The sequence below is a fragment of the Danio aesculapii genome, chromosome 2, assembly GCF_903798145.1.
Source record: "Danio aesculapii chromosome 2, fDanAes4.1, whole genome shotgun sequence".
Lineage (NCBI taxonomy): Eukaryota > Metazoa > Chordata > Actinopteri > Cypriniformes > Danionidae > Danio > Danio aesculapii.
The window spans coordinates 45,549,813-45,567,676 of record NC_079436.1 but is presented as its reverse complement, the minus strand read 5'-3'; the positions used below and the strand labels follow the sequence as shown (position 1 = coordinate 45,567,676).

At 35.7% G+C, this 17,864-nt stretch overlaps 1 protein-coding gene across 1 annotated transcript; it reads right to left on the bottom strand.

The window, feature by feature from the left end:
* Positions 1-321: 321 nt before the first annotated feature.
* Positions 322-8,529, bottom strand: LOC130247522 (PYD and CARD domain containing). Its single transcript, XM_056480803.1, has 4 exons — positions 8,331-8,529; positions 7,905-8,147; positions 7,742-7,808; positions 322-882 (listed from the first exon to the last, which is right to left on the bottom strand). Exons 1-3 carry the CDS (start codon positions 8,341-8,343, stop codon positions 7,750-7,752), a joined length of 315 nt encoding a protein of 104 aa, XP_056336778.1. The 5' UTR covers positions 8,344-8,529; the 3' UTR covers positions 322-882; positions 7,742-7,749.
* Between the last annotated feature and the right edge of the window lie 9,335 nt (positions 8,530-17,864).

Below are 17,864 nucleotides of genomic sequence, written 5' to 3'. Positions count from 1 at the left end.
TCCTACTCCTTTTACAGTAAAATACTGTTTCCTTTTATTACAGCAAAACACTGGCTTTTTTACATTTACCACGTAATCTACAGTAAGGGTTAACACTGAAGGTAAGTGTAGCCCCTTTTGATTTTTTCGCTATCACTTCTAAACACCCCTGTATTGCTGATTGTCAACAAAATGAACAATGTAAAGTAAACCAATTCACAGGTTATCAAACAGAAAGAAATCCTTGCCACTGCAATGTGGATGATTTCAATGCATTGTGAAAGGAAATGAACAGTAGGATAAAATCAACACTATAAAGGTGGTTAAAAAAGACAGAAAGGCAAGTGTTTGTCATTTTATTATATAAATGTTGTGACATCATGTTGCAAGTGAATGATGTTTTACATTTAAAATATAAAAAACAAGTGGTATACGTCATCCAAGTTCAATACTAGTTGGCTATAGTATAAAAAGGGCTACTTGTCCAGCACTTTAATTAATAATAAGACTTCTTTGATACTTGATTGTGCTTTAAAACTTAGTATAAAATATAAAAATACTTAAAAAAATGCAAATATTTATTCTTAACATGAAATGTTTATGGATTAAAAATGTTCACTTACAAAATGATCACCCATATGACTTATTTAAAACAGAGGTCAAAAGATCTGAAAGGTTCAACTTTCAACAATCAATACATTCATCCTTCATATTAAACAGATCCATTTCTCCTTTTGTGTTTCGTTTAAGAAAGAGACATATCTTTGGTCAAAATGCCTGAGTAAACTGTTCCCTTAGTAACTGCATTTCTGAAACTTTCTCTAATCTTAAGGTGGCTGCATCTTTTCAGGTCACATCTGTTTCCAATTGCAAGATCTTCTTCTGTGTCTTCAGTGCAGGGAGCTACATTCAGTAAAGAAAGATTATTCAGGATGTTTATTAATATGACTTTGTGGATTTTGAATTCACCTATGTACTCACTGGCCACTTTATTAGACACACCTGATGAACTGCTTGTTAATACTAATCAGCCAATCACATAACAGCAACTCGATGCACGCTGCATTCACGCTATACCATGACTGAGATGACACCAGTTTCACTTGTTCTACATCCTCTGACTACCAATTATACTTTTTATTTAGTTTGTTTTCATAAATTTGTATAAAAACATCTGCTTTTTAAAAAACTTTATTTTTACCTTTAATGGATACAACAGTGTAGACAATTGATAGTAAATCATTGGGAGCAAAAAGAAGGGAAAGATCGGCAAATGACATTGAGCCGGGAATCAAACTTACGTCACCATGAGTACCTTGGTGCTTTACAGTGCAAATTGTTGCAAATTTATTAAAAATAAATAAGCTGTAAAATCACATGTACAGAAGTATTCACAGCTTTTGCTGTGAAGCTTTAAATTGAGCTCAGGTACATTCTGTTTCCTCTGATCATTCTTGAGATGTTTCAGCAGCTCAATTGGAGTTCACCTGTTGTAAATTCAGTTGATTGGACATGATTTGAAAAGGCATACACCTGTCTATATAAGGTCCCAGGGTTTTGGTGCATGTCAAAGCACAAACCAAGCATGAAGACAAAGGATTTGTCTGTAGAGCTCCGAGACAGGATTGTATCGAGGCACAAGACTGGGGAAAGGTTACAGAAAAATTTCTGTTGCTCTGAAAGTCCCAATGAGCACAGTGGCCTCCATCATCCATCAGTGGAAGATGTTTGGAACCACCAGGTCATCTAAGCTGAGCGATCGGTAAAGAAGGGCCTTAGTCAGGGAGGTGATCAATAACCCGATGGTCACTCTGTCTGAGCTCCAGCGTACTACTGTGGAGAGAGGAGAACCTTACAGAAGGACAACCATCTGTGCAGCAATCCACCAATCAGGTCTGTATGGTAGAGTGGCCAGACGGAAGTCACTCTCCGCCTGGAATTTGCCAAAAGGCATCTAAAGGACTCTCAGACCGTAAGAAATTAAATTCTCTGATCTGATGAGACTAAAATTGAACTCTTTGGAGTGAATGCCAGGCGTTACATTTGGAGAAAACCAGACACTGCTCATCACCAGGCTAATACCATCCCTACAGTGAAGCATGGTGGTGGCAGCATCATGCTGAGGGGATGTTTTTCAGCAGCAGGAACTGGAAGACTAGTTAAGATAGAGGGAAAGATGAATGCAGAAATGTACAGAGACAAAGTATTGATCAAAGGCTGTGAATACTTATGTACATGTGATTTTCCAGCTTTTTTATTTTTTCACATTGTCATTATGAGGTATTGTGTGTAGAATTTAGAGGAAATAAATGAATTTAATCCATTTTGGAATAAGGCTGTAACATAAAAAAATGTGGAAATGTGGAATACTTTCCGGATACACTGTATGTCGGCGCACTTGACCACTAGGCAATTGGCGCAGACGTATGAAGACATTTGCATTGGCAAAAATCAATTGCACATTTTTTAAAAACTCAAATATTAGGATATATATGGCTAATTAAGAGTTTATTACTGGAAGTGCTGCCGTTTTTCTCTGGTTCTATGTGAGGTGCAGTGATCATGTGGTGCAAGTCATAGTCAACACCAAGTAGTACGTCTGAATTCATAGTATTTGAATAACAGTATGCAAGAAGTACCTGGATGACTCACTACTTATAGCGAGATTCTGAAGCTCACATCCGATAAAACACGCTACGCTATCCCATGGTGCCATGTGAGAGAATTTATGTATAGGTTTGTTTCACATCACGTCATTGATGACGCAGGAAATTCAGTTGCAGGGCAGGAAGTGATTCTTCAACATAGGAATCGCTATCAGAACATCAAAATGTTTCTGTTTTATGTTGTTTATAATTGTTTAAATCGGCCAAAATAAGAAATGCAGAACAGCTTTTATAGACTTCCAAACGTTTTAGCTCATAAAGAGGAGAAAGTTCCAAAAACTGGCAGAAAAATGGAAGAAAAGGTGGCATGTAATAAACATTCATTTAATCCATCCATGTGTACAAACTTTTTTGAACGTGATAATCGTTTGACAACACCAATAAAGATTATATAAAGGCCTAGCTATGTGTATTATAGGTTAATGTGTTATATAAAAATAGATACAAACACCAACATACTTATACAAAATCCAGGCGAATATAATAATGTACCCTGCCATGTAATTACTGCAATAAAATCTCTGTCTCGTTTTGCAATAATCCATATCTTTACTGGCGTTTTGGTGGAATAAACAACCGTAACGTGAACATTTAGATGCGCAGCAGGGGTCAATGTTTGTTGCTGGTAAATTCATCGACTGAACAAAAAAATGCAGCCCTTGCTACAAAACTAGACGGTTATTATTGTAGAGCACTTTTCCCCCTTACAAAAATAAATTAATAATGCAGACTATATGTCCTTACTTTTGTATGCTTTCATGTTGTCTCGTGATGTCTGTAACATATCATGGGGAAAAACTATCCTTATTTATAATAAACATGTTTTTGAACCACATGGTAAAGTGTATAATGTCTACAACTCTTTGTTAATGAATGCTACAGAATACTGTAGCACAGTAAACTGTAATAAATACTGTAACGTTAGTGTAAACTGTGGTGCATTGTGATTAATAGAAAACTGAAGCCTATTTAATAATTCGTTTATTACTACAGTTGTGTTGTACCACAGCAACAATATAATTGCTACGACAGTTTAATAATTTTAGCAATTATTTAGTAATAATTACTAAAGTTTAGTAATTATCTATAGTATGCTTCCAAATACTAGTGTTTACTATAGTATTTTTTCATGTAATGTAGCTTTTACAGTATCTACCACATCCATGACAGGCAAATATATTTTGGTTGAGTAGAAAACTCGCTCCTCTTCATGATATAAGTATCATGCCCAACATATGTGGATAATTTCTATTTACATCATTAACAAATATGGTTTAAATCACAAAAATACAGACTTTTTCGCTATGTCTCCTATTCATTTTTTTACTTCCTGCCCTCCATCTGAATTTCGCACGTCACCAGAACCACGTGACTGAAAACAACCTATAGCAGTAAATCGATGCAACTGATGTGAGTCGGTCACGTGGTTATGGAAAATGGCGGATGTAGTACACAGGGGCGCCAGCAGGATTTTAGTCCAAGGTACGCACAAATCCTGAACCGCCCCGCCCCCTTTATCCAATCATATCAAGAACTGACAACTGATGCTTACTGTCAAAGGCTACATTATTTAAGGGCATTCATTACGAAATAATTTGTTTCCTTTTTAGTTTTAATATTTCGTTGAAATCTAAATGTAAAAGCACATTAGCATCAAGGAAAAAATTAGACGCAAGACGTAATCTTTAAAATTATGACATATTAAAAAACTGCAAATATTGTGATACATAAGTGAGGCATTGATTAAATCCTTATTACTCTCCACTGACTGAAAATCATCCACCCACAGAGATAAGCTCAACTAAAATATAATTTGTATATGTTTCTTGGGAAAAATATCTATTTGAAACGAATTTCGTATATAGTTTGTCTCTTTAAAAGCCGCTTTTCCACTATCGTGCTGGACCGTTTTTTATGCTGAACCGTTACATTCCATGCCAAACGGGGCCAGACAGCAAATCAGTTTTATTTGAAGGGAAAATGACTAAAATGTAACGTGATGATTGAAAATGACTGGAGGGGAAATAAATATATTTAAAATCTCAGAACATAACAGAAAAATAAACAATGATAATGCAACAATAATAGTGCATTTGTATTATAGTGGCATCATTATATCCATATATCCGTGCATGGATATAAGGTGTTGTGGACTGTGGCATGTCTATATTTGATGCGCAGCAGAAAAAAAGTCTTTCAGTAGTGCATGTACCTGTTGGTAAAGTTCTCTCCCGGATCAGAGCTTTAGGATATGTGCTACCAAATACAGCACTGCATGCAATAAACTCACACTCAGTCAGGTGAAGTAAAGGTCTCATGCCTAGGATGCCAATCAAATTAATCAAGCTCTAGACATCAATAAAATAGTACGCTATTTAATTATTTCAAGATTTTAGACAATGGGTTAGTAATTCTACTATATGGTTAATTATATTCAAGTCAATGAAATAATAACTTTAATAATTAAAATAGGTTCGTAAGAATGTGGTGGGCCATTGAAAAGCAGCTGTAGTGTATACGGTTTAATAATCAATTTAAATTATGTCATAAATAAATAAATAAATAAAAACATAAATAAATAAATAAAAACATAAATAAATAAATAAATAAAAACATAAATAAATAAATAAAAACATAAATAAATAAATAAATAAATAAATAAATAAATTAATTAATTAATTAATTAATTAATTAATTAATTAATTAAAAAGTAGCATTAATTCCTGCCCTCTCGTAGGTACGCATAGTGCATACAGCCATAAGTTTTTTTAATGGTCAAGTAGTCACATCAAGCTTTAATTACCAGGGTGTGAATGCTTGAATACATCAGAATGAGGAAGAACGTTTATTTAAAAGTTCAGTATGTAGGATTGACACTTTTAGTAGTCTAAATTCAAAACATTGAAAATGTTTATTTTTTTCTCTCGACCCCTCCAGTAACGTCCAGTGCAACAGCGGAAACTGCATGGACTTCTGCAAGAGTGAAGGCTGAGCCCCTCACTGCATAATTAACTGTACGATTGTTATGCCATATAGTCTGCTATAGTTTATTTTGTGTTAAAAGAACTGACTGATATAAAAATGTTTTAAACAAAGGAAAACACAATGAAATCATGTAAAAACTTCCACAGAATGAGTGCTTATTAATGTCAGAGTGGCACATGGCTCATTGGTTAGCACTGTTGCCTCTGTAAAGCGGCCTAGGAACTCATTGCGAGTGTTGAAGCTTATCCAGGTAAACAGTTCTCATTGGTTACACCTCACAGCAAAATAGTCACTATACCGCAAAAACGTGCAGATATTTTTTGCTATTTCTGCTGAGAAATTAGTAAAAAAATCTGCGGATTTATGCAGAATGATTTTGGGAGTGCAAATCCAATTACATCCACTTATTTGGTAAACAAAGCAAGTCTCTCATATAATATATCTACTTAAAGACATAAACGATTACTTTACAAACTGTATTTTAAATAAATCATATAAACATTTTCATATTAGTCGATAATATTACTGAGAATAATTTAAAAAATGAATATAGTAATAATACGTAGAAGTAAAAATAAGTCAATGATGGGCTAAAAAGATGCGTAAATCTGTGAATTTCTGTGCACACAGATTCCGTGTGATTCAGTATAGGTAAAAAAAAAAAAAAAAAAAATGGAAGTAGTGTATGAGTGTGTGCGAATGAGAGTGTATGGGTATTTCCCAGTGCTGGTTTGCAGCTGGAAGGGCATCCGCCAAATAAAACATGCCAGAGTAATTGGTGGCTCGTTCTACTCTGGTGACCCCTAGTGAGTGAGATTTTCAGTAACTGTCTCATTTTCCAGCATCTTGTCAAATGGATTTCCACTAAGAATTAAGAATGTTCTGAAGGCAAGTAAGGGTGGCGCAGTGGGTTGGCTGGGCCAGTTGGCATTTCTGTGTGGAGTTTGCATGTTCTCCCCGTGTTTGCGTGGGTTTCCTCTGGGTGCTCCGGTTTCCCCCACAAGTCCAAAGACATGCAGTACAGGTGAATTGGGTAAGCTAAATTGTCTATAGTGAAGGATTCGCATTTCTGCTTTCCAATCCGTCTCATCATGGACCAACGTTTATCCTTTTCATCATCCTGTTTTTCATAATTTTTTATTAAATATGATTATTTGAATGAGTATTTAACTGTGAATTGATTTTAATTAATGAATAAGTAACACATTGCTTAAATATAAGAATGTTCAGTGCATTTGCCTGTCCCTTTATAACTATTTTCAGTAGCCACCAAACCAGGTCAGAGGTCACGGAGACCTTGAGTGGAACTGAGGGCTGAGGACTGGAAGCAACTGTTTCTATTGATAATACTATCTAAAATGTCTAAAGTGATTTTGCTGTTTTTATGGTTAATTCTTTTAAAGTGATTCTACTTTTTATGCAAGATAGACTTTCTGTAGTAAGGATATTATAACTGCCTGAATGTAGATTATACAGGTTTTTAACCACTTTTGATAAAGACGGCTGAGAGACATTCAGCCTTGGATAAGAAATAGATTGTACTTTAAGTGTGTGTGTTCTATTTGATTGTGGATCCGTTTCACAGGTCTGGAGTCAGCTCTAAACAGTCTAGTGGATGTCTGACGTTTATATGCTTAAGATATTGTTCAGAATTGTGCGCACGAACCCCATGTGGAAATTTTCCTGGTCTATCTGTGTTTTAACCAATCAGCGGCCTAGGAACTCATTGCGAATGTTGAAGCTGGCTTCTGCTGATGAAACTGGAAACTATCTTTAGTAAACTTTATTTATTTATTTAAATCTCTGACTCCGGCTCTTCTTCATCTGACAGACTGGTCATTCTTTGGGTTAAACTGTATACCATCCCTACAATAGTGTATGTATGTGACCCAGCGATGGGTTGCAGCTGGAAGGGCATCCGCTGCTTAAAACATATGCTGGATAAGTTGGCGGTTCATTCCGCTGTGGCGACCCCTAATTAATAAAGGGACTTAGCCGAAAAGAAAATAAATGAAGGCAATTTAGGTCTTATTTACTACTAGCACAGTGTGCCTAATAATGTGGCCAGTGAGTGTGCATTAATAATGCGGCTGACAAAAGATTGTACTCACTGTTCAGTTTACTGTAGTATTCTCTCCATGTTCACATCAGTTTCGTCACGATTAGCTGTCACACCACCTGTTCAGCAGGACAAGTTAAAGATGGTTAATGCTGACTAAACTAATCATAATTGCAGATTTGTGAACTAATAATTCAGAATTGAGATTCTCTTACCCAGGTCTTTGAAGAGGTATAGCTCATTATTTCTCAAAGCATAGTAAAAGTCTGTTTTCACTCGGTCTCCGCCAGCATTTAGCGCCTCATAGAGCTTTCTCATTTTACCTTGGTTGGTTTTTTCTTCTTTAATCTCTGCATATGTTTCATCGTGAATCTTGTTTTTCAGCTCATCTGCTATTGGCATCACTGCTGTAACCCTTTGAATAAGGGCGGCGCGGTTCCGATCCACAAATTCGGCCTCTGTGCATAAAAACAAATGTAACGTTATGTAACTTATAGGACTATAACATTACGATTATTTGTAGCGAAACGTGTTCCGCAACATTACACAAATTATGATACTAATTATTTAACAGTACAAAGAAGAGATTATAGCTTTAAACGACTTTGAAAAGTGATCAGATCGCGCGCTTTCTTTCTTACCGTAGTTGCTCATCTTGATTAATGATCAGATCTGCAAATAACACGCTGATCAGCCAGGCACAGACTTTTACCTTTTAATGTTTTAAAAGCGCGTTTTAGGCAAGTTTGCAAACGGCAGTCAAGTTTCAACCGAACTAGTTTAATGTAAAGAACTAAAAACGAAAGTAATTTTTTAATTTACGCCCTTCTTGACGTGTACTGTACATTAAACACGCCCACACGTCATCATCACAAAGCATTACGGTACATATATTTGCCTACTTTATATGATGTAAAGCTATATTGACTATTTTATAAATCAACACTTGATGATTTTGGTTTGTTGAGTCCAGATCATAAGAATAATCAGCTTTTTAACCAAAGAAGGATCGGGTTTCATTGAGGTAGCTTTTAGGCTGTCGTTTGGAATCACGTGGTTCTGGTGACGCGCGAAGTTCAGATGGAGGGCAGGAGCTGGTGGATTGACAAATATTATCTTACAGAAAACCGTCTTAATTTAACGATGCATATATATTTAACTCATCTTTATTTCTATAGCGCTTTTACAATGTAGATTGTATCAGCAGCTTAACATTGAAGTTCTAGTAGATTAAAATTGAAAAAGTTTAGGTTTAGATCAGCGTGGTTTATATTATACAAACACATACTTACATACATACATACACACACACACACACACATATATATATATATATATATATATATATATATATATATATATATATATATATATATATATATATATATATATATGTGTGTGTGTGTGTGTGTGTGTTTATATGATAATGCATATTTTCATTGCATTTTAAAGTTTTATTTGTGCTATTCACGGTCTGTTCAATAGTATGATCCTGCACAACTGGAGTGGCTGCACTTTCAGGACCGTACGTTTAGGACCGCATCTTTAGGACCCTAGTTTTTTTGTGACATCGCCACCTACTGGATTGGATGACATTGTAAAACTGCATTTCTAGGACCGCATTTCTTTTCGGCAGCGCCACCTACTGGATTGGATGACATTGTAAAACTGCATTACTAGGACCGCATCTTTTCGGCAGCGCCACCTACTGGATTGGATGGCACGGTGAACTGCATTTCTAGGACCATATTTAACAACGCCACCTACCGAATTTAATTATATAGTGAAAACTTCAGTTGCAGGACTGGATTCCCAGCGCCACCTACCTGATTGGATGATATAGCGGAGACTTTTAGGAGCTTTTTTTTTTCAAATTGTGCTTTTTGATGTAAAACGTACCAGAAGTTAAAGTGTGAAACACCTGCTGTAAGTAACAATTTTAAATTAAAACAAATGAATTCACAGATAAAAAAAGAAATTAAAAATGTTTCTTAACTTTACACAAATGAAAAAAATGAGTGCCTTAAAAGACTTGCATTTCTTGAAAAATACTGTATATGGATGAATCCCTTTAGATTAAACTAATTAGCTCAGTATCAGGACAAATACATTGAAATCAAATGTAATCAGCATATGCAGTAACTAATTTAAAACCAGTTTGTAAAGGATGTAGAGAGACATGACAGATTTATTCAAGAATGTACATTTATTTAAACATCCACACACAACAGCCACAATAGCACAAAAAGCAGCATTCCTTTAGCTCCTGTGAATGAGAGAGGGAGAGAGAATCAATCTATCTATATATATATCTATATAAATATAAATAAATAAACAAATAAAAAGTTGAACCATTTGTTATGCAATTAAATTTAAATTAATATTTATTATAAGTAATAAAAAATATATTTTACCATGTTTAACTGTAATATATATTTCTGGTTTAAACTTATGCACTGTTAGGAGAACCAAAAAGCACACCCAACTGCCAGCTGCAAATTTTTAGGTATATAAGAGCAATACCCACCTATTGAATGGTCTCCCTTCTTTCCTAGATTTAGACCTGTAATGATATTTTGTGCCAGAAAGGTAGACCTGCTCAGCATCATCTAAAGACAAACCCCTCAAGACCCCCAGAGCATGTATGATGGCCTATGAAAAAATTATTCATTTAAACTATGAACTAATATACCACCACTGATACTACCAACTAATATACCACCACTGAACAGCAAATATCATTATACATGGGTCGATAAATGAGTAACACCCAGCATGCAATTTATATACAGTAGATTTTGTAAGTGCATTATTTGGTCTGGCATACCTCTGGAAAAAGAACATCACAGATAAGCTGCACTTCATCTGTAAACCTCAGTTTTGTTGGTGTCCTGTGCAGTACGTCTTTAAGATAAGCAAAGGGATATCTTGCTCTTCCTCACTGTCTATGTAGACAGGCACCTGGAAAGATGCTTGCTTACGCAACCACTAAGAGGGCTTCCCGTTGAGTACACCCTATGGGCAAACAATGGTATAAAAACAATTATTTAGAGAAACGTATTACACTAAAGACAAAGATGGATAAATGTGAAGACTGGTGAATTACCATCAAATGCTCCTCAGACCCCTTTAACTTTACAATAAAGTGGACAATTCTTTTTTCCTCTGTTGTGGAACAGCCTGAATGTGAAGTGGGATTTCCTCAGAGATAGCACACTTTTTTGGCACCCTGTACACTGGCTGAAGTTTTCCTTGGAGCAAGTTTCTGGCCTCATCGGTCCAGAAGGCAAACCGCTGATTAAAAATAACAAGATTAATCTAAAATACTGCATAGCTTTTCCCTACACTACATTACCTTACAGCTGCATATAGCATGAAACAACTATTGCAAATATTTCCTATTTATCTTAAGATGACGATGACAGTCATTATACTTTATTATACATTATCCAGCAAACACATATGATAACATCCAATATATATATATATATATATATATATATATATATATATATAAAATGGAAAACAGCACATGAAATTTTTCAAAAGTGTTACAGAGGTGCCATACCCTTCTATTTTGAAGTCTTATAATTCATGATGTGTCCATTTTCTTCAAGATAAAGAGTATACAAACAAACATTTAAAGTGAGAATTTTTTTCTAACATTTTCTCTAAATCAGGGGTGTCCAAACTTAGTCCTGGAGGGCCAGTGTCATGCAAATTTTAGTTCCAACCACAATCAAACACGCCTGGGCTAGCTAATCAAGCTCTTGCTAGGCTTTCTAGAAACATCTTTACAGGTGTGTTGAGGCAAGTTGGAGCTAAAATCTGCAGAACACCGGACCTCCAGGACCGTTTGGACATCGCTGCTTTAAACAAACTTACCTCCTGGAATTCAATTGCCACACCGGTCACAGAGCAAAGGGTATACTGCAATAGAAAAGATGGAAAAGCTTTTATTCATAGTGTTGACAAACGCTTGTTTATACTTAGTTAAAAACTTTAGACCTCACCATAAGCATAAAAACCCCACATTCATTACCACAGCTCTGGCGTGGCAAGCCCTAAAAGTAACAAAAAAAGATACAGATGAAAGCCACTGTCTATCTCTTGTAGTTATATTTGTTTGAAATAGCCATTTGTTTAGTCACAGCAACATCATGCCCAGTCTTCTCAGTCCAGTTTCCAGGATCAATTTGTTGTGCAAGATTTCTACAAAAAAAGAAAATAAAAGGATAAGAACGCAGGCTGAGAATATCAGTACAGTCTATAGGAACGTAGGCAAAATATACCAGTACAGCCTATAAGAACACAGGCAAAATACACCAGTACAGCCTATAGGAACGTAGTCAAAATATACCAGTACAGCCTATAAGAACACAGGCAAAATACACCAGTACAGCCTATAGGAACGTAGTCAAAATATACCAGTACAGCCTATAAGAACACAGGCAAAATACACCAGTACAGCCTATAGGAACGTAGTCAAAATATACCAGTACAGCCTATAAGAACACAGGCAAAATACACCAGTACAGCCTATAGGAACGTAGTCAAAATATATCAGTACAGCCTATAAGAACATAAGCAAAATACACCAGTACAGCCTATAGGAACGTAGTCAAAATATATCAGTACAGCCTGTGTACTGTATCATACAGCATGTGTACTGTATCATACAGCATCTCTTCAATTCAGGCAGGGATCTCCCTTGTTGGATCGTTATATGCATCTTGAAAAAGAGAGAGCCTAATAGTTAGTGTATTTGGTAATTAAATAGCTGCATACTATGAATAATTTCTTAAGAATTAACAAATAGTTAGTTCATCACTTGCTAAGCATTAAATCTACAATAACAGACATTAGTAAGTAGTTTAAATACAGCTGCAGATGCTGTATTCTTTATTTATAATGCGATTCTTTTTTCAATAATGAAGTATTGCATTATTTACATACCAGTTATTTAAGAGTAATTGGTGCTTTAGTGATTAATGAACATGTATACATCTTATTTTTCAGGCATAGAGTAATAGTTACTCTGTAAATTAATAAATCTGGTATTAGCTCAACTTCTTAGTTTTGTGACCTAATCTAAAGTGTGGAATATTTATGATTTGTAGATCTCTTATAAATGACAAGGCTCAGTATCAAATGAAAAATAAATCTTTGCTATTTTTAAGTAAGAATAAAATTACTCTACATTTTAAAAATTACATTTGATTAAACATCAAAATATCACTATTTCGCAATATGATAAAACATTTTTAATGTTATGTGGGGTTTAAACTGTGCAGTAATTTTATCTTTAGATTGCAAAGATTTGTTTTTTATTTGATTTTGTAAAGTTTTATTTTTTATTGTTTTGTTTTAATCACTGTCATTCATTTGCTTAAATAATACTTAATTTTGTAATGAAACAAAAATAATGAAATGAAACAAATACTTAACAAATACAAAAAAAACAAGCAAGCACATCATAGAGGTGCTATTAATTCAAGAATACAGCTAGCATTTGTAACTGTATTTATAAACTGCTTAACTATGTCTATTAATGTAGATTTAATGCTAAACAAATAATAAAGTAATAAGTTAACCATTTGTTAATGCTTAATAATTTATAGTATGCATTTTTTATAAAGTGTTACCCAACAGTTTGAGATAACCTCACTGAAAATATTCCTGTAGTTTGTTTTCAATTATATTGGCCATCACTTCATATTGGCCAGGTAGATAGACATTAACATGCCTACACAATAAACATAGATATTAATGTGTAGACATAATACATGATAATAAGACTCAAGGCCTGATTTATACTTGGCTAATGTGATAAAACAATGAGTAGAAGACGTTTTCACACTTTTACAGAAAAATATAGGTAAATCTGAAACATCTCGCACATCAACGTACTTTTTATAATGATTAGCCGTTAAGTCAACACGCCATTAAATCTACAGTTTCATTAAACCATGGCCACGAATTGAGAACGTTGTAATATTTAATACAATTAGAAAATGTATTCCCAATTCGTGGGAATAATTGATTAATAGTTAGCAGCTCTCATTTTACCTGTGTAAACTTCTCCACACTCAGTATTATTAGATTTTCTTCTGGAAAAAAATCGTCGCATATCGTAACATAACTTTCCACAATTTTTGTCCGAGACCCTTGAAACTGGGGTAAATCGTGCGGGCTAATCGGGCATTTTTGCATAAACTTTGCACAGTATAAAACAATAACAGTACTAAATAAACACCTTCTTTTACAGTTTAAAATAAAACCTAAAAGAAAATCGGTACTCACATTATTCTTGCCATCCATGTCGTCCATCTTATTAGAGCGTCTATGATCTAATCCGGCAGGTGGCGATGTCACAAAAAACTAGGGTCCTAAAGATGCGGTCCTAAAAGTACGATCCTGAAAGTGCAGCCACTCCAGTTGTGCAGGATCACCCTTCTCGGTCTGTTAGGTCCATGTTTTTTCTGAAGGTTTCATTTTATTCCACTAGGTGTCAGTAAAGTGTCATTTAAATCTTGTATTGAACAAAAAAAGTTTCTCTGTCTTAAAACAGTCATATTATTGTCAACATTGTTATTGGGTAGATAACTATTTAAATGTTAATTTAGAATTACTCAAAAAAGCGTCAGTTTTAGCAATTACCATGAATCAAGTTGTTTTTCACCATTATTGTACTCTGTAGTCATCTACTTAAGCAAATGAACTCTTCATATATTTTCATCATTCTGCATAACCTAATTCAGACCAGCAATAATGGCTGCACAATATAAACTTTCAGCGTGGATAACGTCATGTACACATCCGCAATAGTCCCATGATCTCAAGATGTTCAATGTCGAGTCTGGATTATAGTTGAGCAGGAGTCGCAGTTCACAACACATGACATTTGTGGAGTCGCTGCAGAGTTTGGATAATGGAGTGAAAACTGATCATCTGCATGTCCTTAACTCACAGACACATTTATGTATAGTTAAAGTCATATTGTTATTAACCCCTCCTGTGAAATTTGTATTCTTTTTCAAATATTTCCCAAGTGCTGTTTAACAGCCCAAAGACATTTTCACAGTATTTCCTAATATATGTTTTCCTTCTCGCTGGGGAAAATCTTATTTCTTTTAATTTGGCTGGAATAAAAGCTATTTTTTGACCTCTGGTTCAACATTATTAGCACCCTTAAGATTTTTTTTCCTTTTCCCAATTGGCTACAGAACAAACCACTGTTGTCCAATGGTGTGATTAATTAACCTAGTTAAGCCTTTAAATTGCACCTAAAACTGAATAATAATATCTTACAAAACAAGTAAAAAATACATATTATGTACTGTCACCAAAGAAAAGTAATGAGTTTTTAGAAATTAGTTATTAAAACTATGTGATGTTTTATAAACAAATTTCGGAAGGAGCACGCGCAGAAGTTTCAGTATCAAATACGTCATTGACAATTATTCTATTATCCAATCAGTTCTTGACCAAACCCCTATATATACCAAAGCCGTCTTACCTGCAGCATCCTACGACTTTAGCATCCCTCCACCACCCCGTCACCTCACCTCTTAAGCATTACAATCCCGGGGGGAGCGTTCTGGGGCCGGGCTAGATACTTCGCTCGAATCCCTATTCCTCTCAGTTTCCTGATAAGAGGAATAACTCGAGTTTGGGTGTCTTCCCCGAGCTCAGAGCCCTCTCCCCGGACAGCACGCCAAATACGCTTTATTCTGAAACTATTGCAAGTGTGAACTCGTGAATATGCAGTAAAAAAAAAAACCTTTCTCTTCGTTAAGCCACCCTCTGAAAATATATATATTTTTAAATTCACAGGAGGGCAAAGACAAATAAAAACACAATTCAGGTGTTTAGAAAGAGTATATTTTATTTTGTTTGACATGCAAAATCATCTGAAAACTACAATCTGAAAGATAAACTTATGGAATGAAAGACAACAAAAAAGCCATTATAATCTGCAGGCTCATGATAAATCGCGGTGGTCTTGACCGTGTTGCTCTGAAGCGCGGCTGGCTTGACCACAGTGCAACACGCAGTTAAAATAAGTCTTCTTTGCTCAACAACCCTGCTAAAAACAAAAAACAATACAACAAACAGGCATACAGTTACCATATTTAAAAACTATAGCAAACTAAAGTTTAAAACTAGAGTTTAAAATAGAATAAAGTGGGCTAAGCTACTCCCACCCACCATAACCCTGGCAGCAGGTCCCACTACCAGCCTCCCGTGTTTCCCTGAGGGTCCTCAAAGCCCCGTGTAGCACCCTGCCAAAGCGTTCACGGTCCTCAGGGAGTGCACGAGCTAAACGGGCGCCAGTCCGTGCCGGATATCCAGAATGTTGCTCAGCGGCATATATCGAGCAACAAACATGGAATATTCTTCACTATATTGTGTTTACTTATGAAAACCACAAAGAACTGCAACACAACCCGAGTGAAGCTTTACGAAGCAGACCTCGCTTCACGAAGGGGACTTCGGACTTTGAATTGGCGTACTGTCAGTATTGAACTCACCAAGTACAACCAGCAACATGGAGAAAACTGACAAAACTGAGAGACAACTGAAGAGCTTAGAGAATGCATCCTGCTCACCAAGGCTGCATTTATTTAATTAAATATACAGTACAAATTGTAAAATTTTTAAATGTTATAGATGGATTCGCGCTTCATCACATGGTGCGTTATCCTGCTGGAAGTAGCCATCAGAAGATGGACATGGTCAGCAACAATTTACTCAGGTAGGCTGTGGCGTTAACACGATGCTCAGTTGGTAATAATGGGCCCAATGTTTGCCAAGAAAATATCCCCCACACCATTACACCACCACCGCCAGCCTGAACTGTTGATAAGGCATGCATGCTTGATGCATGATCCATACTATCATGTTGTTGACGCCAAATTCTGACCCTACCATCCGAATGTCGCAGCAGAAATAGAGACTCATCAGACCAGGCAACATTTTCCAATCTTCTATTGTCCAATTTTGGTGAGCCTGTGTGAATTGTAGCCTCAGTTTCCTGTTCTCAGCTGAGAGGTGTGGCACCCGGTGTGGTCTTCTGCTGCTGTAGCCCATCTGCCTCAAGGTTGGACGTGTTGTGTGTTCAGAGATGCTCTTCTGCATACCTCAGTTGTAAGACGGGGACAATTCGATATCGGTTCAGTAACAATCATAACCAGTTATTACATACTGACGTCATGCATCTCCTATGCGCGATGTCGTAGTAGAATACTATGGCAAAGGAGGCGAGGGCGACTAAATAAAATGCTCTTACTACTTAAAAAGTAGATAGTTATGCACAGTTCATCTTCTTGTGAGTTTGCTGGAAAGTCTTTCGTTGGTACTGAATAAGGCACAGCACACGAGCTGCTATTTCACTACTAGGGAGAAATGCTTTAAAAAACCATCTCTGCGTCTCTCTCTCTCACTTTGGACATTTGACCCGCTGACCTGTTTATGAGGTAACTTTTCCTTTCCTCTTGGCTATTAAAGCGATACTTGTGGATCCAGACACAAGTTTTCTCCACTGTGTGTATTATAGATTACCTGTGATAACCGCGTATTATGCGCATATAGACTGTAAACGCGGCTGTTCTTCCCTCATCACTCATTGGTGAACAGCGCTTTCATTTCTAAAGCCAATCGCAGCCCTTTCTGTAGAGTGGGTGGACCAATCATTGAGGTGTAAGACCTCGTTTGACAGCGCGGAAAAAGCAAGCGGGATGATATTTACATTAGTTTATTTGGTATAATGCTCATTGTTCTGTGCATGTGTTGGAGGTTTGTTTGATACATTCTAAAAGAGTGTTTCCTTTGAGCAGGTCAAATTAAAGGTACAGTACATATATTTTACTGCTTATATTAAAGGACAAAATTGTATTACAAATAGTATATAAATATGAATCTATTTATAGATTTTAATAAAAAAAATTCTTGTGTTGTGATGAAAAAATCTAATTATGTATGGAAAGCATCGCCAATGCACTGAGATATCGAATTGAACCTTAAATTCAACCTTAAAGGGCACCACAGACTATTCAAATAAAAAGTTCTATTGTTGCACAAATGTGTGAGCATTTTAGTGACTTTTCCACATCCAACAGTACCCATTGTAGATAAACCATTAATGAAAGTTAATCGTGATACTACCAGAGTAC